This window comes from Leuciscus leuciscus, assembly GCF_965113295.1.
Source record: "Leuciscus leuciscus genome assembly, chromosome: 2".
Taxonomy (NCBI): Eukaryota; Metazoa; Chordata; class Actinopteri; order Cypriniformes; family Leuciscidae; genus Leuciscus; species Leuciscus leuciscus.
The window spans coordinates 43,858,778-43,884,045 of record NC_138726.1 but is presented as its reverse complement, the minus strand read 5'-3'; the positions used below and the strand labels follow the sequence as shown (position 1 = coordinate 43,884,045).

Sequence of the window (25,268 nt, the reverse complement as noted above, 5' to 3'; positions counted from 1 at the left end):
CAAGCAATAAAAGAGCCAAAACCTGTTAAAAGTTTTATTGTTAAACATCTGGGTACATTGTCACAGTCAAAAAAGGTCTGCCTGACATAAATGCTAATAAGAACCACTCAATCCTTCCTCAAAATTTCGATGTAAAATATAAATACATTAATTTTAACATAACATTGAACTATTATTTAAAAGATATCTAAATATTTTACAAAATAAAATAAGAAAAAAACTACTTTAACTATTTACATTTATACAACAAATTAACCCATTTTTTCCACATGGATGGATCAGTGAGTTTCTGGACACATTTTCTCAGTATGCAAACAGTATGACATAAACATTTTCTGATGCAAACATTTTCTCAGTATGACATATGCAAACAATGTTTCAATCGAGAAGATATAATGTTAATCAGTAGAGTAAGTTTTACAGGTCCTTTCTGTTCATTTCCATATTTGCTAATGGTCACCGATCAGTACTGAGGACAAGTGTCGAGTAAATCTTGATCCTGTGTAATCTGGTCTGTTGTCCTTTTGAAGTTATGCCACCTATAGGAATAAAGCATAATTTAGACCCACTATCAGATCATTTTTTAAGGTACCATGCAGAAACCATAAATCAATCAATGAATTAGCTATTGTAAGACCATCAGCAAAAACATGCAGTAAATGAATAACTGATTGACCTTTAGAAATCAAGTCATCTTTATAGCACATACCTCTTTGCGATTGCATGTACCACAGATGCAGCCAAAGAGGCCGTTTAGCACCTGAAATCCACAGAGCAGCAGTTCTAAACAAGCAGCCACCAGCAGGGCGGCAAACAGGCCGATGTTAAACTCCACAACATTTTTTGGCTCTTTGCAAGTGTCCCAGATTTCAGAGTTTCCCAAGTAGTGTTCAGTGCTGCAAAATATGTAAAATAAATAAATGAATAATAATAATAATAATAATAAAAAGAACAACAAAAAGACATTAAAGGTTAACCAATTTTTTTAAATTCTGTTTTTTTTAAACTCACCGTCACGTCTTCCAAACCCGTAAGACTTTAGTTTATCTTTGGAACACAAATGAAGATATTTTTGATTAAATCTGAGAGCTTTCTGTCCCTCCATTGACAGCCTACGCAACTACCACTTTAACGTTTCAAAAAGTTCATAAAGAAATCGTAAAACTAATTCATTTGAATTGAGTTTAGTTCAAATTTCCTGAAGAGACCGGATTGCTTTATATAATGAACAGATTTAATTTAGGCTTTTATTCACATTTGAACATTTTATGTGAATAAAAGCCTAAATTCAATGTTCAATTAATAAGCTGCTAGATTCAAATGGATTAGTTTTACAATTTCTTTATGAACTTTTTTGAAGCGTTAAAGTGGTGGTTGCATAGCTGTAAATAGAGGGACAGATAGCTCTCAGATTTCATCAAAAAGATCTTCATCTGTGTTTCGGAGATGAACGAAGGTCTTATCGGTTTGGAACAACATAAGGGTGAGTAATTAATGACAGAATTTTCATTTTTGGGTGAACTAACCCTTTAAAAGCAGTTAAGCGCCACAAACTATTTTGATGTACACTATTATGTTTTTGCACACAAAAAAGTTATATTTTAGATGTCATGACTATTTTTCTCTCTATGAGCTCTAGAATTGTTTTCTATAAATGTTATTTTTAAACTGGAGAGGATGTTTTGAGTTCTGAAAATGGGATGGACCAATCATTTTCACACCTGTTCATGAATGGTCTGCTCCATTGATCATCTTCCGTCAAGCAAACTGGTCCATTAATCAATGCAAACACAGCAATAATACCACTGTACAGAGCACCAACCACACCAATTGCAGCAAAGATAATGGACAGGAACATCTATAATAGACAAAAAGAACACAACCGACTTAGGTCAGTTAAAGGTTCACTAAATGGAAAAATGTAAGCATTTTGTTTATGTTAAAAATGAACATTTTCACCATAGTGGTTCATAGTGGTTTCACCAGCAAACAGTAAAAGCAAATGTCTTTGTTCATTTTCAAATATCTTTGATTATTTTTCAAATATCTTTGATTATTTTCAACCTTACACAATGAAAGTCGACAAATTTTTTTTGGGGGGGGGGCGACATAAGGGTAAGTAAATGATGACAATATGTTCAATTTTGGGTGAACTATCCCTATAAAATGGTGAATATTCCTAGGTAAAGCTGACACACCTGCTGTCCTTCTTAGGCACTAATTCAATTCGAAATAAATCGAATCTGTGACCCTTAGTAGAACTCACCCCACATCGGTTTGAACAGCAGCCTTGCCTCCCAGTGCTATGGATGTGAATCGCAGGAATCAATACCTAAAAGAGAAAAGCAGATAGCCATATCAACATAAAAATATGCTGAAGAAGAGATATAACCTACAGTGTATTCCAGAAGCCAGGATGGATGCACTAAATAGTGCCAAGAAACTGGTCAGACAACCCCAACAGAAATGTCAAGCGAAAACTCGATAACAATACAATGAGATATAGAATTTCCTTACCAAGATACCTCCTCCAACAACGCCTCCCATGTATATGATCTCATCCGTAAGACGGTAGAGCCCCTCTGCTTCCTCCTTTGAATAAATGGTTTTCAAATCAGGGAAAAACAGAAAAATGTTGCAGATGATGGACAGCAGTGCCAGCGGATAGAGGCTGATGCCAATAAACTTGGCACACTTTCCTGTACACATGATGTAAATATTCTGTTTTGTTAAGGCTCAGAAATATTAAACACACTTTAAGCGTGTTAGACTTTATTCTCGAGTGCTAAGTTGATGAGAGGACAGATTATAAATACTCTATGTGACAAGACGAACACGCCTATCTGACGTCAGGTCAGATGTCACATCAGGTACTGATGTCACATCTTTATTAGTTGCCATAAAAATGACTGTACTTTGAACAGCCAATGTCACTCTTTCAAAAACAGTCCTTAGAAACATACTGAATGATGCTATTAGACAGAAAAATGTTTTGCACAAAGGAGACATTGTTCTTACATAATTCTTTTGTTATTGCTAGCCAATTATCCATATAAAGTGAAGAGGTGCAACGCTTGATATTATATCTATTCATGGGCATCATATGACATTTGTAATATCCTGGAATCTGTCTTGGATCATTTGATCAATGAATGTTATCTGCTGTTGGAGGTGTGGGTCGGTGCGTTTGTGGCTCTTTACTGAACTCTGAACCTTTCAGTGCACTTACAGATCCCACATGCCCTCTAATCAGGAATCTAAACAGTTATGTTATGTAATGAAAGCCAATTTATGTAATCAATACGTCAAGCCTACTGAGAAAGGGATCAAGGTACAGATATGTGAACATTTCTATTATTAGAACATTTTGTATTTATTATAACCACTAATCTAATTTTTAAAATGGGATCATTTAAATATAAATAGTTGAACAAATACTCCATTTAGAGAAATTAAGTAATGTCCAAATTGGTTGTGTGTTCACCACAACCACCAATTACCTCATCGCCATAAGACAAGCTTACATTGGAATAAATAAATAAAAAGGTGTGCTGGGATTGACACTTTGGTTAACCACTGTGGGAAACATTTGATATTAATAAACTTTACCTGACCTTAAAGGGATAGTTCACTTACGATATAAATGCACAACCCGCTCGTTTCGTGTCTTAGGCCATCAATGTGTACTTACGATGGGGAATTGTTTAATTTGGACTTCTCTGTGCATGCTCTTTGAGGTGGTGACCATAGACCTGCATTATATGACTGGCAGACAAGAACGGTTTGACCTAAAAATATCAAAATTGAAACTAATGCGGAAACAAAGACAACTACATCTTGGATGCCCTTGAGGTAAGCTAAAACATACCAACATTTAATTTCAAAGTGAACTATCCCTTTAATGTTAAGCATGATGTTGCACAAAACAGCAATAGCCTAACGAGTCACCACTTCTTTCAACGATCAATTTACATCCATTATTTCTGACTGCACTCTAGTGGAGTAAATGTGCTAATACACTGCTTGAATAGGAATTCGTTTCTGGAGCAATGTTTTGGTGATTTGGGATGAGTATGAGAAGAAAAACATATGAAAATGCTATAATTCACATTTACACTGACAGCTGACAGATAAATCATAAAACATATATTTTGATGGGTTACAGCAAATGGCAGTATGATGCAATGAATTAACATTTAGGTCATAAAAACCTGTAAATGGTCTTTTTTTTTACTTGATAGCTGTTTTTAATGGGCTTTATGCACAGCTGCACTACTTCCTGAACTTCAGGCAGGTCCTCTGTTTCCTGTCTGACATTATTTGGACAAACTGATTAATCCAGGTGGTCAGGGATTTTGTATTATTGTATTACCCATATAAAGAATTAAGATGGCACACATAAAATCTCCATCTATAAATTATTTTGAGGAAGTACAATCAAACCTTGACCTCATTTACTACTACTCATTTACTACTGCTACTACGTCATCATCAGTTATATCTTCCACAACCATCTTTTGACACATGACTCACAAAAAAGCAAAAGCCTAAAAATAACTGCAAAAGCAAGTGGTTCAGTGGCTTGAGCAGTCAGTACAGTGAAAAACCCACGGTTAACATTCATGAATAAAGTGATTCCATTTCACACCCACAGTAGAGTACCGCAACTCATTTTCACTGTAATATATGTCATTAATATACTTATGAATGGTTACACCATGCAGTTAAGCATGTGAAAATACCTATTTTGAACTAAAAAGGAATGGCCAGTAGCCTAATTTGAAATACATTTGAAAAATGTGTGAACAGAATGGTACGAGTCAACACCAATGTGCTATTTTAAAATTATTGTGCCACATTGGTGAAATTAATATGTTCTTTGTTTCATAATTGCTCTGTCTATGACTCAACCTCAGGTCCAAGATTACGTCAATGTCACGATTGCTTGTGCACTCTAAATAATGGCCCATGTCCAGGAATTATTACATCCGCTATCTGTAACGCCTTCTGTCGGTTGGTCTCTTGTATCTGAGGGTTCTCGCTCAGCTCCTTCCAGGAGTCTTCATCATGGCAACGTTCAAACAAGTCTCCAGCGACAAGGACTGTACCCTCTGATGTTCCCTTTACCAGGACACTGACATCTCTGCCCATGTGGCCAGGTGTTGGAATGATGGATACCTTTTGGATAAAGTGGATTACCAAATTTGTGTCAACTACTATATATAATTATATATATTAGAAGTTACTTCCCTTTGCTAGTCTAGTTATGGCCCTATATGACATATGAATAACTTACAAAATCATCAATAGGGTATGGCTGTCCCTCAGCCAGCTGGTTTGGTAGATATCGATCCCCCACGCTTATGTCGCATCCCACAATTATTTTGGCGTCTGGAAACAACCCCAAGTTTCCCACGTGGTCAGAGTGGCCGTGGGTTCCGACTACTATAGCAACACTTTCTGGCGTCATACCATTCTCCTTTAGTTTTTCGACCAGAAAGTCTCGGTCCCAAGGACCCCCGGTGTCTACTAGAATATTTTGTGGTCCAGTAATTAAAGAAATGGTACCGTCAGCTCTAAACGAGCCGTCTGGCTCAGCTGTGCAGTAGCCCTCTTTCAATACTGAGACGCAATACGGGTGGCCTGAAATGTTGGAATTGATGCCAGATTCACTTTTTCTTATTGAGCGAGGCATGTCCATTTGAGCCTGAGTAATCGGGACAATAATTCAATGGAACAAAAAGTTTACAACAGCTGAAATGTTATATTCAGTATCGCTCATAGGTATCACTTCATATACTTCTACGGAAAGTTACTAAGGACAAACTAGGAAGGGGGAAATTTAGATTTTGGCGTTTATGGTACAATCGCGCCCCCTTTTGCTGGTAGAAGGACAAATAAAATTTTATAAACACAAATAATAATAATAACAGCAATAATTATTCGATGAAGTGATATTTTGTGACCTCTCTATTCAATCGCAAGTAAGATCGCGGGAACATAAGCTGCTAGAAGTATTTCCATAAATAAAGAGGAAGTACTACAGTAACGCACTACATCACGTGATCATCATTTGACGTTTGCATCATGGCGGCATCGGAAGCAGTTGCAGAAACATCATTCATGGATCCTTTTAAAGATATTCTGGTTAATTATTTAATGCCAGAAAGATGTTATGACGAGTTCTTTTTACAGTTCAATCTTCTGCACGGTAGGTTCACGTTTTATTAGTTTAGTTGCATCTTTATAAATAAATGGAAGCTATTTCAAAGATTATTTCCTGGTATACCTATAACGATTCAATGACAAAGAGGATTTCTCTACTGTAAACTAACGTTATGTCAATTTCTTACTGGGTCTATTGTCTTCGGTAAATGCTGTCACAATTTAGGACTCTTAGTTTTGATGTTCTCAGTTTTTAATTAATACATCATACATGTTAATATGTTAAACGTCATCTGCCTTATAATTTGCACAAAAAAGTAATAATGTATGTATTAAATGTGTTATCTGTTTGGCTTATATTAAAATTGTGGGTCAACTTTTACATGCCAATCATATTGAAGTCTGACTATTCTTCCTTGTGAATCTCTACAGTGGATTGTCTGAAGATTGTAATCAGCAAAGGCCTAGGCATTGGGATTATCCTCGGTTCTGTATTAGGTAAGGAAAATCTCCACCATCTTTAGAACACATAAAAAAACAAGACTTTCTAACACTTATGATTTATGCATGTTTCTTCGTAGTAAAGCTGCCTCAGATTCTAAAGCTGATTGGTGCTAAAAGTGCTGAGGGACTGAGCTTTAACTCTGTACTACTAGAGCTGTTTGCCATCACAGGCACCATGGCCTACAGTATTGCCAACAGCTTCCCTTTCAGGTACTTTAATAGTGATGCTCTTTCATAAATATGTTAAAGTCTAATTTCATATTTATTTACCATTGTGGTAAACATTTGTCCATACAAACACACCATGCATTTATAAATGTCAAACAACAAAGTGGAAAACTGGCTAATAGAAACAAAGATATAAAACATGTGCCTGTGAATATTTTTGACAGTTCCTGGGGTGAGGCGCTTTTTCTCATGTTTCAAACTGTGACCATCGGTTTCCTCATACAGCACTATGGAGGAAACACCGTTAAAGGTTATAAGACAATTCCACATGTTTTTCAAAAAATAAAAATAAATTTGTGCTGCATTTTTTTAAAGTTTTAAATTCTGTTCTGTTTTTAATCGTTACTTTTTGATTGTGCTGTGATTACTTGCAGGTTTGGGGTTTATGGCAGTCTACTTTGGACTATTGGCAGTGCTCCTCTCTCCCATGGTCCCCATGTCTGTTGTCACTACCATGCAAGCCTCTAATATGCCAGCCATCATCTTTGGACGAGTAAGCTAGGCCAAAATAAACAACCCCGTTCAACAGCTGAACCAGCAGAAATGTATTTATCTGATTTTCTGTGTCTTCAGTTAATTCAGGCTGGTACCAACTACACAAATGGCCACACTGGGCAGCTGTCAGCTATTTCAGTGTTTCTGCTGTTTGCTGGCTCTCTAGCACGCATATTCACTACAGTGCAGGTAAACCACCGTAATGAGCAATCATGCCATATTTAAGCGAATAAAAGTCTCTTATGCTCATCAAGGCTAAATGTACTGGATCAAAATACAGTAAAGTAACCGTCATATTGTGAAATATTATTTAAATTTAAAAAGGTTTTTTTTTTTTTTAGAATATTTTTTTTTTTATTTCTGTGATGGCAAAGTTGAATTTTCAGCATTGTTACGAACCACACGACATCAATCTAATATAGTGATTTGGTGCTCAAGAAACCCATTGTGCTGCTTAATATTTTCAAGGAAACCATGATACATTTTTTTGAATTCTTTGAGTAGAAAGTTTAAAAGAACAGCATTTATTTCAAATGTTTTTTTAATGATGTAAAAATCTTTACGACCACTTTTGGTCAATTTAATTCATCCTTGCTGAAGAAAGTATTTCTGTTTTTCAAAACAAAGCAAAAAATGTTACTGACCTGAAACTTTTGAATGATAGTGTAACTTATTTATGATCCTCATTGTTTGAAATGGGTTCATTGAGAAGTGACCATTTTAATGTGTCCTATGTCCCTATACAGGAAACAGGAGATTCCCTCATGGCTGTCACCTACATCATCTCTTCTTGCTGTAATGGTGTGATCACAGCTCAGGTTCTCTACTACTGGAACAGCAGCCCTGCCCTCAGGAAGAAGACTGAGTAGATCCGAACGAAAGGCAAATTCAGTGACCACTCAAGTCAACTAAGAACACTGGAAAGCCGATTGGGGATCAGATGTATCCTAATCAAAATGACGGTTCTTGTCAAATTGAACACTGTCCCTTGATCAGTTGTTAAGTGCATTTATTGTTAACATATCAGCGCTTACTGGAGAGGCAGGTATGAATACTGTATAAATTCACACATTCATCTATTCCAGGTCCCTTAATTGGACAAAAAAGCCAGTATGGTGAGGGGTCCTTCTATAATTCTAGATCTTTTCCTTCGCCCTTTTTATGGTAGTGGGTAATTTAATTAGGCAATTTTTGGACCATTTTCTTAGCTCAGAGAAGGGAGTAGTGTCCATTAGTATTCTTGCATTCAACCATAAATGTACAAATATACTGTATGTACTAAATCCTTATGTAAAATTCCTGCCATCCTGTTTTAGAGTATTGTCTTGTTACTCCCATTAACCGGGCTCACTGCATATTCACTAAAACCCATGAAGCCATTTTGAATTCAACAACAAATCTGTGAAAAACTTCTACCAAGGTTTTTTAAAACATGAATTCCAGAATTGTAAAAGTGACCAAATTGTACAAAATAAATAAATACATAAAATGCATTCTTTAAAAAACACACATATGATAATATGTGTCATCATATGCTAAAGGCAGCCCTACTAGAACCTCATAGGGAAAGTATTATCCCCATAGGGGATATTTTTTTGTTGTTCTGTGTGTATACAAATCCCACCATATGGACACTATTTCACAAAGTCTTCCAGAACCTAGAAATGCTCATGTTGCTTTACACCCCACAATATGTTTTGGGGTTTGACAAAATAAAGGGTTTCTTTAGTTAATACATGGAAACTAGTAAATCAATTACTGTTGTATTTCTTGCAATGGCCATGCAATAGTGCATGTAGTCGTGCTGTCGAGTGTCATCATAATGTAAAGGGGACTGGGTACAATAAGAAAAAAATTGCTACAAAGCACTTTTTAGTTTGTTCAAGATGGTAGTGTTCACCCATCAAATGCAAGTTTGAAATGCAAGTTTTAAGCTCTCTAGAGGTAAAATGAAAATTTAATTTGAATGATCGACATTGCATATTTGCACACATGTGAATTCATTTTCCTTTTTTGCATGTGAACATCTATTGTTCATTGTTGGTTTATTTCAGGAATGACATTTTACAAATGGCTGTGATTTACGTTTTTTCCATATCTAAAGTTGCAATGTACATTTGACTGCTGAGTAAAACATTTCCATTATTTGTAGTGTTTATTACTCACTGTTCACAGAGAATTTCTTTTAGTGTGAAAGGCTTAAAAAAAGACACAATCAGTTGTAAAAGAAAATAATAAAACAGTTTATTTTAAAGTTATCTTAAGTTGTGTTTTTTCATTTATCCATTATGGGTGGATTGAAGCGATGGATTGTGATACATGAATGTACCACCAGAGAGAGGCAAAGAGTTGGGAAAAAAAATATATAATCGCTGTCAGTTTTGTCCACTGGTAGGTACCCTTTACCCTACTAGTTTTCATTCGTCATCACTTTTAAAAGAGAAACAGTCCACAGTATATAGCTCAGAAAAGTGTACTGGCAGTACTGGTTCTGCATTCATTGGCAATTTTATTAAAGTCCACCTCCAGAAGTCTGAAATAAGTTTCAGCATGAAATTCTGATAAAATTAATGTTTTAATAGACTACAGCGAGTTGGATTCCTTGGCCGAATGAAGCCTGTCTAGTTGGATGTGATTTCAGCTGATCATTTAATTATACTTTTTAAAAAGTCTTACTCTGTCTTGTAGATTTATAGGGAGCAGACAGACATAAGAGTTCAAACAAGAGTGCAATTTTTTTTATGTATTTACTTTGAAACTATTTTCACTCTAATAATCTTTGTTATATTTACAACTTCGAATAATCATTTTTACAGTGTGGTTGAACAATGGTAATCATGCACAGGACAGACAGGACGGCTGAGTGCAAGTGACAGAAAGATGAGCTACAGGCATCTAATGAGAGTTTATCTAAATAACGAAAAGCCGTTAAAGAAGCAAGAGCAAATTCTATTTAACACCACCTTATGCACAGATACTTGAAATGACTTCTGAAATTTTGCAATGACAAATCAGAACAAATATTACATCTATTGTAGTCTAAATATAACTTATTCACAACCATACATTGAATTTTGAAAACCTTTGATTAATTATCAGTAATTTAACTGATAATTATTCTGGTCCCATACAAAAAGTTTAAACTTAAAATAAAACTAAGACTAAAATTGAACTAACAATGTATGTGAGATGTTTAAGAAAAAGAAAAAAAACAATATTAACAGGAGGTTGGAAATAATTTTTAAATGCAAAGGATAAAATCTCCAAATCATTCATCCATCCAGCCTCCAAAATAAAACATCCTCTGTAGGGTAGTGGCCTCTCCAAATCAAATATCACAAAAACAAATAACAAAAAATAATAATAGAGAAGTGCCACAAAGTCAGTCAATGGAGGAAAGTGTTTCTGTAAATTGCTGCATATCTTTGCGGCATTAAAATAAACCCTAGACTTGAAACAGGGAACAATTGTCTTTAGACCATATATTGTTTATTTATACAGAGATTTCATATTATGTAAGCATAAAAGTGATGCTCCTCTGTAAGGTCCTTTAAAGGCATCTTCATAGTCTGCATGTTGTCTTTGGTTGTGCTCACATGCTCATGGTTAATTAACCGCTTACAAAGACTGCACATTCTACTTACATTTACAGTCAACTCAACAACATTCTATTTGCTTTCCTGTAGATAGTGTGTTTCCCGTACTCTACAAAAAAGCATAAAGTATCCGACTGGATGGCTCTCAACTCCACCTCCAACTGCAACCGGCTATTCTTGCCGATCAGCAAGGTTAAGCATAGCTTGTGTCAAACACACCTATTGTCAATGCTCATCACACACTGAAAAAAAATCTGTGGTGAAGTAAATACTACAGAAAAAAACATGTAATTTATACCTGAATAATATAGTTCAGGCGAGAAAAAAGAAAAAAAAAAGTAAATTCTATGTTAGTACTCAATGTCAGCTTGTAGAAATTAAAGCGTAAATATCAACGTTAGAAAATTAAGTAAAACCAACTCAACTTTCTGATACCAGAGTTCCCATCATGCACTGGGGCATGAATCATTAATATAGTTGCATTTTCCACTGTTTTCCAGCTGTATTTACAATGTTTTATCATTGTTTTTGTTGTTAGGTTTAGTAACTTGCTGTTTTGTGATATGTGGAGTTCTCCTTTTCTACTCAAAATGATACATTCATACTCAAAAATGATCAACTGAATGTTACTGTTATTGTGTACCAAGTATTGAGACCTCTGTGCTTGAATCCATATCACATTACTTCTATTATGCAGATTGTACACAATATCTATTCATTATTTACTTAGAAATAAAGCATACACTTTTAAATCATAGCTTAATTTAGTGTTATGTTGTTTGAGTAAAATGTACTTGAAACAGAGTATTGTAAAGTAAAAAGTAGAAATTACTCAAATTTAAACTGGCCAAGTTAAAATGATTTTCTTTGTTAATTTTACTTAACTCAGTTAAGTAGATTTGACTTAATTCCATATCTGAAATTTACTTCTGTAAAAAAGACTTCTGCAAAATCTGTATGCAAAAACTTGCAAAAGAAGAATTAAGTAAATGTTACTTAGTTTTTTTTCATTATTATCATTAAAGGTATTATCAAAAAAAATTCAGCGAGGATGCATTGAATTGATTAAAAGTGAGAGTAAAGACATGACTAATATTATTCATCATTAATGACATTAATAATATAAAAAATATCACGGTTTCCATACAAATAAGCAGCACAACTGTTTTCAACATTGATAATAATACTAAATGTTTCGTGAGCACCAAAATAAGCATATTAGAATGATTTCTAAAGTATCGTGTGACACTGAAGACTAGAATAATGGCTGCTGGAAACTCCGTTTTGCCATCAGATGAATAATTGTAATAATATTTCACAATATTACTGTAATTTAAACAAATAAATGAAGCCTCGGTGAGCATAAGAGTCTTCTTTCAAAAAACATTAAAGTACTTTTGAGCATTAGTGTATATAACTTATTTATGTAAATGGAATAAGGAAAAGAGGGTTATTTTAACTCTTTGAGAGTGGCCAGGATTTTTTTTCTTGACAGTTTAATGAAAGTATTAATATAATCCATAATGTTGGATTACGCAATCTGGTTTTTTTTTCTTCTCAGGTCTTTTGGAAAGGTCTTAAAGTACGGCCCATGTTCTTATCTCACCTCACCTGAGGAGAAGACTGTTTCCCATATCTGTATCTAATCAGCATTACGTATACCACCTCCTCACCTATGTAGGGTGCTTGACAAATATCTTATCCAGCCTATAACGGAAGATTTATGTGTCTGACCGGTTTGTCAGAGACTAAAAGATATTTAGCTCTCAGCTAGTGTAGTAACATCTATTAACATTGCATGCATAAAATCACAGGTGATGGCATTATCTTTTTTGGAAATGGTAATCCTGAGTATCTTGTTTCCCTCTGCCTCTGTTTCACCCCACCTTGCTTTCCTTCGATTTGCTGCAAGACCAGTCTTGCTCAGGGTGTGGTGTAGTCATTAGTGTTAGCTGTCAATCACTCTTTCATTGCTGTGCAAATGCTTCCTCTATTAACCACATTAACCTGACAGAAATGGACACGTGCTCTGTCAAAGCGTGGCACAGATGCTCAGAAAGGTGGGCTTTGACGTCTGGGGTCTATTATAGAACATTTTCCATTTTATCAATGCATTTTTTTGTTTGTTTGAAACTGGCTCCTTTAAATAAATAATAGAATTGCAGAGACCATTTAAGTACTAAGTCAATACACTAAATGTACCATATCCAACTTCCTCTTCAGCTTTTTTAAATTAATTATGACCAAAAAAAAAAACGAATTTTCTAGGGGAAATTATGGTTGTCATCCAGAACATTTCATTATACCTCATTGCGAGCTATGAGGTAAGATCAGCAACTACTGCTTTGGCCTCATGCCAGTCTTTTGATGTAGATATGTTCTGTTGACAAACAGGAATCCATGCGTTTTATTTTATTTTGCTCTGTGAATAAAAAAAGTGGAAAAAAGTTATGAGGTTGGCCTAACACACCTCCCTCTTAGAATAGCATCCAAATCTTGATAATAAAAAATAAAAAAAAGAGAGAGCGCAAGATAGGATGTTGATAGATTTTGGCAGAAACATCCTGCCTACGGTGTGCAGATTTGTCGCTATACCTTGTTTTGCTCTACCTTTTAGTTTTTATAAAGTTTGTCTGTGCACAAAACACATGAACTCTTGTAAATAATACACAAACAGATGTTTCTGTTTAAACAGGTTTCATATTCTATTCATATCTTATAAAATTAGCCATACATTTGACAAAGTGGCAGACACAACAGAATGTTATCGGATGAGTCTGGCCACCCCCCTGTTATTGCGTGACAGGCAATGCTCGTCTAGGTTGACTCACACACATGCGTGTCTGCAGCCCTGGTGGCATTTCAACCAACCGTAGCGGCTGTTTAAAAAAAAAGGGAAGAAAAATGTACGCCCACTCACTCACCTGTGCATACACAACGTCTAAGGTATGACTGACAAGCCAACACGCAAGTGAGCGATGAAACATGTTTTGATGTAGGCCTGTGAACAGATTGAACTCAAAAAGAAAAACATAGGTTATGTTATATTTGCTCACCTTTATGTCGGTCAACTTGTTATTTTTCTGTGAAACAGAAATGAAAAGAATTCTAATACTGAGGAAATTCCGCTGTAAAGAGAACAACACTTTAATGAGCATAAACAAAACACACCGAACAACATAAATGCAGCCAGAACATCGCAGAAGGGTGAAATAATGAAAGAATTTTCTTTTTGGAGCAAAATATTACTTTACATCAAACATTTTATCTTGTGTGGGACAAAAATGTTGCATGTTGTTGGAGTGGGCCGCATATTTGCTCGTGAATTTTCATAAATCTACAGTATAGCCTATAGGCCTTATTCACGGCAGAGGCATCTTTGATTTTTTAACGAGATGAAAGCGAGGCTATTTTTTCTTCTTTTTTTTACAGCAGATGCCATTGATAACACTTTAAGTAGCCTATAGCCTATCCCTCAAAGCCTCGCTTTCTATCGCTGTTCTGCATTGTTTTCTTGTTTACACAGCCTAAGTGGAAATGCAATACTATGGAATATCTATCTCAGAGTAAATTTGTCAATTCATAGCCATAATTACCACGTTCTTCACACATTCACTGTTTTTATTTCACCTGTTAGGCAGTGCAGCCTGTGCGGTGTGTGTGTGTGCGTGCAGGAGACTGCGGTCAAGTGGGCCGCGCGTTAAAAATACACGGTCAAGCCAGCCGCACATTTTTTTTAGTATGCGCGTCTATTTGTGTACTTACGGTATGGGTGCTGGAAGAGCCCAAAATTGATTTTAAGACACATTTCCTGCTATTTTCCATCTTATTAGGACACAAATGATTCAATTTCATGTTTTTTTTTTTTTTAAATACGACTTTTAATTGTGTTAAATCTTTATTATTTTAATGTTTGTTGGCCTATATATGATTTACATTAATTATTACATAATTTATTCATGTTCATATTAATGTTAATTATTATACATCATTCTTTTTTTTACATTTTCATGACTTTTTTTAAGCTATGACTTTTTATTTGTTTATTTTAATTTTATTTTAATAATAGTAGGCCTATATATGATTTACATTAATTATTACATAATTTATTCATGTTCAAATTAATGTTAATTAGTATACACCATTCATTTTTTATTTTCAATTTTAATGTTTAATATATGATACATTCATTATTATACTTTATTAATTAATGTAAATTAAATTTAAATTAAATTATGTAAATTAAATGATTAATGTTAATTATCATAAATTAATTGTTTTGCATTTTTATTGTTGATTTTAATGTTTGTATATATAAAGTATTCATTAATTATTATACATCATGTATTAATGTTTGTTTGTTTGTTTGTTTATTTATTTATTTATTTATTTACTTACATTTTAAAGTAAGTGACAAATATGACACAACAGGCTTTTGGTGCCTTTTAATCTGTTAATTCTCATTGAATTGCCTATGAGCTATAAAAACCTGATCTACGAAATATACATTCATACCTGATATATGAAATATGATACTCAAAACACACGCACACGTGCGCGCAAACACACACACACACACACACACACACACACACACACACACACACACACACACACACACACACACACACACACACACACACACACAGGCATTTTATATATAAAAGGTCACAGTTTTGCCATTTTATTTTACGTTCTAGCACTTACATAATGTCCCATTTTCAAACACTCATATGAGTGACCCTGACTATTACTGTATTTATTTTCATGTCATTTTACTGTATGGGTTTGGAGAAAATTAAAGGCCAATTCACCCCAATCATTTATGTGCATTCTAGTATTACACCATGTCCCATTTTCAAACACTCATAAAAAGTGTTCCTTCATAGGTTTGCTCATTCTTTCATTTGATTCTTGTTCAGAGTGACACTGACTATTACAGTATTTATTTTCAAGTCATTTTACTGTATAGTTTTGGAGAAAAGTAAAGACAAACTCACCCCAATCACCGAAGTGCATTCTAGCATTTACACCATGTCCAATTTTCAAACACTCATAAAAAGTGTTCCTTTATAGGTTTACTCATTCTTTCACTTGGTTCTTATTCAGAGTAACCCTGACTATTACTGTATTTATTTTCATGTCATTTTACTGTATAGTTTTGGAGAAAAGTAAAGACAAACTCACCCCAATCACCAAAGTGCATTCTAGCACTAACACCATGTCCCATTTTCAAACACTCATAGAAAGTGTTCCTTCATAGGTTTGCTCATTCTTTCATTTGATTCTTGTTCAGAGTGACACTGACTATTACAGTATTTATTTTCATGTCATTTTACTGTATAGTTATGGAGAAAAGTAAAGACAAACTCACCCCAATCATTTATGTGCAATCTAGCATTTACACCATGTCCCATTTTCAAACACTCATAAAAAGTGTTCCTTCATAGGTTTGCTCATTCTTTCATTTGATTCTTGTTCAGAGTGACCTTGACTATTACTGTATTTATTTTCATGTCATTTTACTGTATAGTTTTGGAGAAAAGTAAAGACAAACTCACCCCAATCATTTATGTGCATTCTAGCACTTACACCATGTCCAATTTTCAAACACTCATAAAAAGTGTTCCTTTATAGGTTTGCTCATTCTTTCACTTGATTCTTGTTCAGAGTGACCCTGACTATTACTGTATTTATTTTCATGTCATTTTACTGTATAGTTTTGGAGAAAAGTAAAGACAAACTCACCCCAATCACCAAAGTGCATTCTAGCACTTACACCATGTCCCATTTATAGGTTTGCTCATTCTTTCACTTGATTCTTGTTCAGAGTGATCCTGACTATTACTGTATTTATTTTCATGTCATTTTACTGTATAGTTTTGGATAAAAATAAAGACAAACTCACCCCAATCACCAAAGTGCATTCTAGCACTTACACCATGTCCCATTTTCAAACACTCATAGAAAGTGTTCCTTCATAGGTTTGCTCATTCTTTCATTTGATTCTTGTTCAGAGTGACCTTGACTATTACTGTATTTATTTTCATGTCATTTTACTGTATAGTTATGGAGAAAAGTAAAGACAAACTCACCCCAATCATTTATGTGCAATCTAGCATTTACACCATGTCCCATTTTCAAACACTCATAAAAAGTGTTCCTTCATAGGTTTGCTCATTCATTCATTTGATTCTTGTTCAGAGTGACCCTGACTATTACAGTATTTATTTTCAAGTCATTTTACTGTATAGTTTTGGAGAAAAGTAAAGACAAACTCACCCCAATCATCGAAGTGCATTCTAGCACTTAAACCATGTGCCATTTTCAAACACTCATAAAAAGTGTTCCTTCATAGGTTTGCTCATTCTTTCATTTGATTCTTGTTCAGAGTGACCCTGACTATCACTGTATTTATTTTCATGTCATTTTACTGTATAGTTTTGGAGAAAAGTAAAGACAAACTCACCCCAATCACCAAAGTGCATTCTAGCACTTAAACCATGTGCCATTTTCAAACACTCATAAAAAGTGTTCCTTCATAGGTTTGCTTATTCTTTCATTTGATTCTTGTTCAGAGTGACACTGACTATTACAGTATTTATTTTCAAGTCATTTTACTGTATAGTTTTGGAGAAAAGTAAAGACAAACTCACCCCAATCATTTATGTGCATTCTAGCACTTACACCATGTCCAATTTTCAAACACTCATAAAAAGTGTTCCTTTATAGGTTTGCTCATTCTTTCACTTGATTCTTGTTCAGAGTGACCCTGACTATTACTGTATTTATTTTCATGTCATTGTACTGTATAGTTTTGGAGAAAAGTAAAGACAAACTCACCCCAATCACCAAAGTGCATTCTAGCACTTACACCATGTCCCATTTTCAAACACTCATAGAAAGTGTTCCTTCATAGGTTTGCTCATTCTTTCATTTGATTCTTGTTCAGAGTGACCTTGACTATTACTGTATTTATTTTCATGTCATTTTACTGTATAGTTATGGAGAAAAGTAAAGACAAACTCACCCCAATCATTTGTGCAATCTAGCATTTACACCATGTCCCATTTTCAAACACTCATAAAAAGTGTTCCTTCATAGGTTTGCTCATTCTTTCATTTGATTCTTGTTCAGAGTGACCCTGACTATCACTGTATTTATTTTCATGTCATTTTACTGTATAGTTTTGGAGAAAAGTAAAGACAAACTCACCCCAATCATTTATGTGCAATCTAGCATTTACACCATGTCCCATTTTCAAACACTCATAAAAAGTGTTCCTTCATAGGTTTGCTCATTCATTCATTTGATTCTTGTTCAGAGTGACCCTGACTATTACAGTATTTATTTTCAAGTCATTTTACTGTATAGTTTTGGAGAAAAGTAAAGACAAACTCACCCCAATCATCGAAGTGCATTCTAGCACTTAAACCATGTGCCATTTTCAAACACTCATAAAAAGTGTTCCTTCATAGGTTTGCTCATTCTTTCATTTGATTCTTGTTCAGAGTGACCCTGACTATCATTGTATTTATTTTCAAGTCATTTTACTGTATAGTTTTGGAGAAAAGTAAAGACAAACTCACCCCAATCATTTATGTGCATTCTAGCACTTACACCATGTCCCATTTTCAAACACTCATAGAAAGTGTTCCTTCATAGGTTTGCTCATTCTTTCATTTGATTCTTGTTCAGAGTGACCCTGACTATTACAGTATTTATTTTCAAGTCATTTTACTGTATAGTTTTGGAGAAAAGTAAAGACAAACTCACCCCAATCACCGAAGTGCATTCTAGCATTTACACCATGTCCAATTTTCAAACACTCATAAAAAGTGTTCCTTCATATGTTTGCTCATTCTTTCACTTGATTCCTGTTCAGAGTGACCCTGACTATTACTGTATTTATTTTCATGTCATTTTACTGTATAGTTTTGGAGAAAAGTAAAGACAAACTCACCCCAATCACCAAAGTGCATTCTAGCACTTAAACCATGTGCCATTTTCAAACACTCATAAAAAGTGTTCCTTTATAGGTTTGCTCATTCTTTCATTTTATTCCTGTTCATAGTGACCCTGACTATTACCGTATGTAGTTTCAAGTCATTTTACTGTATTTTAGAGAAAAATAAAGTCAAAATCACCCCAAAAAGTGCAGTCTTACAGCGTATTTATTCATGAAAAAATTAAATAATTTGCATAATTACATTTATACATTAACGTTTGTAAAAAAAATAAAAAATAATCTTGTTTGCTTTTTTGTTAGAACATAAATAAATAAGGATCTGGATTACACTTTTATTTAGGCAGTAAAAAAAAACAAATAAAACATCTTAGGGAAAAAAATCAAATCCAAGGTTAAAATACAGCAGTGACACGCTTAAATTGAAACTTTAAATGACAATAAAAAATACAAAAAAAATAATAATAACAAAGCTTTCTTCCACTCCACTCTTTTAGTTTTCCACCAGTGTTTCTTAAAATTTGTTTTAAAACATGCTTCCTCATGTAGTGTCCACTACATCAGTTGCATTTGAAACATTGCCAGACCTGATCATTTCCAATTACCGTTCTGGGTATGTCTACACATGTAGGATGATACCACTCTTGGCATTTGCAGCACTGGACCATGAGCTCATTGTAATGAGCGGTTCTGCAAAGACAGTAAACTGGTATTGCAGTTTTGGTCACGTTTGCCTCCGCTTTACTCTCTCGAGTCTTCATGCCAAATGTGATGCTGTTTTTGGTTAATGAAGCATACAATTGGGCCCTTAGCCTGCCTTCATTAAATATGCATAACTCTGGTGGATGACCCTTGCACAGAGCATATGCAAATGCTATTGAAAATACGCCACAGTTGCTTAGATTTGATTGCTGCTGCACAGCTGGTTGCAGAACATCAAAATGGTCTGACTTTGGCCTTACCAGCCAGGACAGTGTCTGTAGGGCTCTTGGGTCCAGAGGGGCACTTTTACTGTCATACACAGAGAGCTGATTTTCATCACAAAATAAATTGCTTACTGTGATCCAGTGGTTTTGCCGAATGTTCAATATCTGCACAAACTTTTTTTGTGGAGTTCCCACAATCCCTCCACGTGCAATAGCACTAAAGGGCAGAACTGACTGAAACCCATCAATGTCCATATTGTCCTTTGCCATGAAGTAACTGGCCAGGTCGATAGTATCACAGGTCAACCAGTAATCCTGGTGAAGGATTTGTTGCAGCATCTTTATTTTTGTTGGCCTGGATAGTCTTCTAGGAGCAGTTATTTCTAATGGACATGACTCGTTCCAGATTGGCCCCTCGATTTTCGATCGTCTTCTCCTGATATTCTTCACAAGAGCTTTCTGTAAATACAGAAGATACAAATTATTACTCCGCTTTGTATGTCAAGTCAAGTCAAGTTTATTTATATAGCGCTTTTCACAATACAGATTGTATCAAAGCAGCTTCACAGTATTAAATTAAAATAATACATCAATGTTTGTTTCTAGTGGAAAACGTCCACGTTTGGTAATGCTGATCAATAGTATTGTTGATTGATTAATTAAATTAAATATCCCCAAATATCCCCAACTGAGCAAGCCAAAGGCAACAGTGGCAAGGAACCGAAAAACTCCATCAGGTGACCTAATGGTGTCCTAAAACTCCATCAGGTGACCTAATGGAGAAAAAAAAAAAACCTTGGGAGAACCCAGGCTCAGTCGGGGGCCAGTTCTCCTCTGGCGTTTATGAACTAGAGGTCGGGTTTAACTGTAAGATTAAAAGTATTATATGAATGCCTGGCTGAAGAGATGCGTCTTTAATCTAGTTTTAAACTGGGAGAGCGAGTCTGAGCAACGAACAGTATCAGGAAGACTATTCCAGAGTTTTGGAGCCAAATGTGAAAATGCTCTCCCTCCTTTGGTGGTTCTGAATATCCTAGGTATGACCAAAAGCCTTGAATTTAGTGATCTTAAAGAGCGCGATGGATTATAGGGCGATAGAAGATCCGTTAAATAGACTGGAGCTAAGCCGTTTAGGGCTTTATAAGTCAGTAGCAATACCTTGTAATTAATACGGAACTTTATAGGTAACCAATGTAGTGATGATAAAATCGGTGTTATATGATCATATTTTCTTGATCTAGTAAGAACTCTAGCGGCGGCATTTTGGACTAACTTTAGCTTGTTTATTGAGGATGCAGGACAACCAGCTAATAAAGCATTACAGTAATCCAGTCTCGAGGTCATGAATGCATGAACTAACTTTTCTGCATCAGAAACTGATAGCATATTACGTAGCTTAGCAATGTTTATAAGGTGGAAAAATGTCACTTAAATTTTAAATTTGATGCTATTTAAACACAAAATGTTACTGTTTAATGTTGTGTGTGTGATCTTAGTCTATTAAGTGTCTTTTTAAGGGGGGACAGCAGTTTCAGTGCTAAGTTTGGACCGGGACCTTCTAGAGAACCGTAAGATTAATGTGAGGGCCAATGAGATTAAATGCAATAAAAAAAAAATGAAATAATAAACCACGTAATGCAATAATGACATTTTATTAGCCTCTCTGTAAGTAATCGAGCTCTCTTTCCATATAATCCGAAATACCTTGAATTTTGTTTTCTTCCAGTTGCGCTCCATTTTTCTGGCTGCTCTCTTAAGGGCCCGAGTGTGGTCGTTGTACCACGGCGTTGGACTATTTTCTTTAATCTTCTTTAAGCGCAACGGAGCAACTGTGTCTAAATCATTTCATGTGTTATTTAAATAATGATTTTACCTTTCTCTGGTCTTCAAGTGTTTTGGGCTCCACATACATTTGATCAGCACTATCTGCTTTCCTCTCCGCCTGTGATGTGTAATAGTGGAATTGATGAACAAAGCAAATAGAAAACCACAAAATAAACGTGGGGGCCTTTATGAGATTAAATGCAATCATAATAATGCAATAATAAACCATGTAATGCAATGATGACATGGTATTAAAGCAGGGATGGGCAACTTCGGTCCTGGAGGGCCACTGTCCTTCAGAGTTTAGCTTCAACCCTAATCAAACACACTTGAACAAGCTAATCAAGGTCCTCAGGATTACTAGAAAATGACAGGCAGGTGATTTTTTCAGGGTTGGAGCTAAACTCTGTAGGACAGTGGCCCTCCAGGACCGAAGTTGCCCATCCCTGTATTAAAGCATAATTTGAAGTGTTATATTAAATATTCTAATGAATCTTACCTTTCTCTGGTCTTCAGTCTTCTCAAGTGTTTTGGGCTCCACATACATTTGATCAGCACTATCACCTTTTCTCTCTGCCTGTGATGTGTAATAGTGTGGAATTAATTAACATTGTAAAAATGCTTACCTACCACCAATTGTACACTGGACAACACCAAGATTTGTTTTTCCAAACAAGTTGTGCAAATTTTAAGATCATTTGACACGAAGATTAGATCAGTAGACACGTTCATGTTAAATGCAAATGCATACTTAAACTGTATCTATTTAACATAATATTTGTGCAACTTGCTGACAATGTCTTGAAAGGCTATACTGCTATCATAATTATACCATTCACTTGCCATCTAACCAATTAGTCTTTTAGTTCAGATATTAAAGATATTTAGAAGAAAGAAACCTGATTTTGGATCACATCTTCTTGTTTTTCCTCATGTACTTTTGGGGGTGTCTTTGAAGACTTCTCCTGAAACACACACACACACACACACACACACACACACACACACACACACACACACACACACACATTTGATTCATATGATATTTAGCAAACACATAATAATTGATTTTAAATTAATAATTGTACATACACACAACAAATTATTCTAGATTTTTAATAGTTTTATTATAATTATTGTAATTATTTGTATTACTTATTGATTAAAATTACCTTGCTTCTCACATCTTTGAATGGCAGACCCTTCACTAGTGGAGAAACGTATACTCCTTTACGCTTCTGACTTTTCTTTTTCCACTGTTCCATTTCCACTCGAAAGGACTGGAAGAGATGTAGTATATGCACATACATCACTTTTTTTATAAAATATATTCCAACATCTTGTGTTTATAACTAAGAGTCATTAAATTGGCAATGTTTTGTAAAAGGTACAAAATATTTCCATACTTTCTTTCTTGCTCTTTCTGTGTCTTCATATTCACGCAGCTGTGCATCATGCATCCTTTGATATATCTGCACAAAGTCATCCAGTCGTGTGAGTCTCCTTCTCTGGAACCTAATTTTTTTTAGGTCCCATTGACTTTTTTCCATTATTCCCTGTGTTCGATTGTCCTGTGTAAAGTTCTGAAAAATATTTTTTTAAGGCAACACATTAAAGCACAAATTTGGCTTTTCTTCAACGAATTATTAAAATTAATAATCTAAGTTTTACCTGTTTTTTGGACTGACTGACTTCTTTATGAATCTTGCTGAAATGCTGATATGCTGAACCTGTACCATGACGACCAATATCGCCTAAAGTATTGCGTGATAATAAGATAAGATGACAATATGAATGTGTGTGTGTGTGTGTGTAATTTTTTATATTGTTATCATCATAATAACTTATTTTAGAAAACCTACCTAGCATCAGACCAGACCACAGAGTTGCATGTGGAAGGAAGTACTTTGCCAATCTCGCAATGAATGTTGGTGCATGATAATTGTTATCTTCACCATCAAGGTCAAGAGGTGCTCTCTCTATTACCTGCTGGAAGTGGCTCTCGAGAGGTGTGGTTCCCACATCATTCTGGAAAGAAATATTATTCATTGTATACAATTAAACATTCTTGTTTATGTACTAGCACACTACGTTGTTTTGTTAGGCATAGTATTTGTTTCAAACATAAATAAAATGTGTCTGTGATTTTGTGAAGACATTCAAAATGTATGCTTATATACTAAATTGTGTTAATTACACTAATGTAAAAAAAGACTTAAAAAAAATTAATTAATAATTCTGCATCAAATTGTGAGTCACCTACTCTAGAGGCATTAAGCAAGAGGTAGTGCGTGTCCTGAATAAAAGTACATTTAAAAGTATTTATCTGTCGTGTCTTGTCTTCAGGTACATGATGTAAAACACGCATGGTTGCGAATGCAATGCAAAAAGTCCACAGCAGGTCAAGTCAGAGATTACAACACAAGACCATACTGTGTGACTGTGTGCTGTCAACATTCTACATGAATAGAAGTCACACTGTGTTAATTACCTTGTAGTCTTCAGCAGTAATGTTTTGTTCATCAACGTCCAGTGTACCCACTTGTTGCATAAGCACTAGTAGGTTGTTGTAATGCTTTGCCACATTGTCTCCACTGCAGGGACTACAAAACACGACTGTGGCACTGAGAAGCACCTCATCCATCTGCTTCAGAGTTGATGCACATGCAAGTAGCCCAAATGTGTGCATTCCAAGCTTGTAATGTTTTTGCATACTAAAATGATAGCAATAAAAAAAAAATAATAATAATTTCAGAATGCATTATAAACTACTCTCCCTTAAAAGAAATACCTACTGTTTTTTGCACAAATCCTTTGCATTTTTCATGATGTGGCTCAGGCACCTATGCAGGATTGGAAGATCAAACTTTTCTGCTTGGTATTGGCCAGTGATTACTTCAAAGTACTTCTGCAGAAGATCTTCCAGACTCAGTTTGCAGAATACAAAAGAAATAGAATTTTGAAGTACAAGGGAGCCATCACAAATTATCATAATTGGCCTTTTGACTGCTTTTTTCCCATATAGCTTCATCATGTCAGTTTGAAAAGCCTGCAAAAAGTATGTGACGGATGCTGTGGTGTGGTCACAAGTTAGGTAGGTTGCAACTGGAAGAGGAGATGCCCCCTTGGAAGGATTGCGCACAACCAATTCATACACATAGTATGGTGGACTTGTAGAGCTTCCCTTTTGAAGTATACTTCCAGTTGCATCGAGATAGATAATATCCTCCTTGCACCTTTGGTAAAACACTGACAGTGTTTTCTTTGACCACAACATAATGCCTTTTGGGTGCATCATGACCCTCTGCAGGACTTCATTGTCTGATCCTTTCTTTTCATCAATTAACTTTTGAAGACTTAGAAGTTCATTGGAATGAGGCCTTTTTAGTTGTCTTTGGCTCCATGCAATGGTTTTTAAAACCTCTTTTGTTGGAGCTTCATCTCTGCACCCAGACTGCATCACCATCTCGGGGAGTTTTTGCATGGAATCCAAATAGATACTTCTGGGTAGTTTGGTTTCCAGAGTGTCTCCAAGGGATATGCGTGAATCTGCACGCACTGGCC

General features: G+C 35.1%; 4 protein-coding genes across 5 annotated transcripts; 1 reads left to right on the top strand and 3 right to left on the bottom strand.

The window, feature by feature from the left end:
- Positions 1-30: 30 nt before the first annotated feature.
- Positions 31-4,001, bottom strand: tm4sf21b (transmembrane 4 L six family member 21b). 2 transcript variants are annotated; one of them, XM_082162650.1, is made up of 5 exons: positions 2,518-4,001; positions 2,267-2,332; positions 1,722-1,858; positions 710-896; positions 33-539 (listed from the first exon to the last, which is right to left on the bottom strand). In XM_082162650.1, the coding sequence occupies exons 1-5, from the start codon at positions 2,707-2,709 to the stop codon at positions 531-533; spliced, it is 591 nt and encodes a 196-aa protein (XP_082018776.1). In that variant the 5' UTR covers positions 2,710-4,001; the 3' UTR covers positions 33-530. The 2 variants fall into 2 exon arrangements, with proteins under 2 accessions (XP_082018775.1, XP_082018776.1); XM_082162649.1 differs by having other exon boundaries at positions 31-896.
- A 130-nt stretch (positions 4,002-4,131) lies between these two features.
- On the bottom strand, positions 4,132-5,709 carry mblac1 (metallo-beta-lactamase domain containing 1). The gene is made up of 2 exons (XM_082162648.1): positions 5,297-5,709; positions 4,132-5,178 (listed from the first exon to the last, which is right to left on the bottom strand). Exons 1-2 carry the CDS (start codon positions 5,699-5,701, stop codon positions 4,936-4,938), a joined length of 648 nt encoding a protein of 215 aa, XP_082018774.1. The 5' UTR covers positions 5,702-5,709; the 3' UTR covers positions 4,132-4,935.
- Positions 5,710-6,077: 368 nt separating this feature from the next.
- On the top strand, positions 6,078-9,650 carry mpdu1b (mannose-P-dolichol utilization defect 1b). Its single transcript, XM_082162646.1, has 7 exons — positions 6,078-6,211; positions 6,598-6,663; positions 6,747-6,879; positions 7,062-7,147; positions 7,272-7,390; positions 7,471-7,581; positions 8,139-9,650. The coding sequence occupies exons 1-7, from the start codon at positions 6,088-6,090 to the stop codon at positions 8,259-8,261; spliced, it is 762 nt and encodes a 253-aa protein (XP_082018772.1). The 5' UTR covers positions 6,078-6,087; the 3' UTR covers positions 8,262-9,650.
- A 9,642-nt stretch (positions 9,651-19,292) lies between these two features.
- On the bottom strand, positions 19,293-23,686 carry LOC309493397 (uncharacterized protein). The gene is made up of 7 exons (XM_082162523.1): positions 23,567-23,686; positions 23,376-23,428; positions 23,111-23,287; positions 22,877-22,984; positions 22,604-22,669; positions 22,204-22,281; positions 19,293-20,339 (listed from the first exon to the last, which is right to left on the bottom strand). The coding sequence occupies exons 1-7, from the start codon at positions 23,571-23,573 to the stop codon at positions 19,515-19,517; spliced, it is 1,314 nt and encodes a 437-aa protein (XP_082018649.1). The 5' UTR covers positions 23,574-23,686; the 3' UTR covers positions 19,293-19,514.
- Positions 23,687-25,268: the final 1,582 nt, after the last annotated feature.

Bases quoted from the DNA above. Each gene is read 5' to 3' on its own strand.
- tm4sf21b (XM_082162649.1), bottom strand. From the start codon at position 2,709: ATGTGTACAGGAAAGTGTGCCAAGTTTATTGGCATCAGCCTCTATCCG. The intron at 2,333-2,517 runs GTAAGGAAATTC...TTTCTCTTTTAG, and splicing joins TTGTTGGAGGAGGTATCTTG to GTATTGATTCCTGCGATTCA. The intron at 1,859-2,266 runs GTGAGTTCTACT...TGTCTATTATAG, and splicing joins GCTGTTCAAACCGATGTGGG to ATGTTCCTGTCCATTATCTT.
- mblac1 (XM_082162648.1), bottom strand. From the start codon at position 5,701: ATGGACATGCCTCGCTCAATAAGAAAAAGTGAATCTGGCATCAATTCC. The intron at 5,179-5,296 runs GTAAGTTATTCA...TTTATCCAAAAG, and splicing joins CATACCCTATTGATGATTTT to GTATCCATCATTCCAACACC.
- mpdu1b (XM_082162646.1), top strand. From the start codon at position 6,088: ATGGCGGCATCGGAAGCAGTTGCAGAAACATCATTCATGGATCCTTTT. The intron at 6,880-7,061 runs GTACTTTAATAG...TATTTTTGACAG, and splicing joins GCCAACAGCTTCCCTTTCAG to TTCCTGGGGTGAGGCGCTTT. The intron at 7,391-7,470 runs GTAAGCTAGGCC...CTGTGTCTTCAG, and splicing joins CAGCCATCATCTTTGGACGA to TTAATTCAGGCTGGTACCAA.
- LOC309493397 (XM_082162523.1), bottom strand. The intron at 23,288-23,375 runs GTAAAACTTAGA...AATATTTTTCAG, and splicing joins TCAGTCAGTCCAAAAAACAG to AACTTTACACAGGACAATCG. The intron at 22,985-23,110 runs GTATGGAAATAT...CATCTCTTCCAG, and splicing joins CAGAAAGAGCAAGAAAGAAA to TCCTTTCGAGTGGAAATGGA.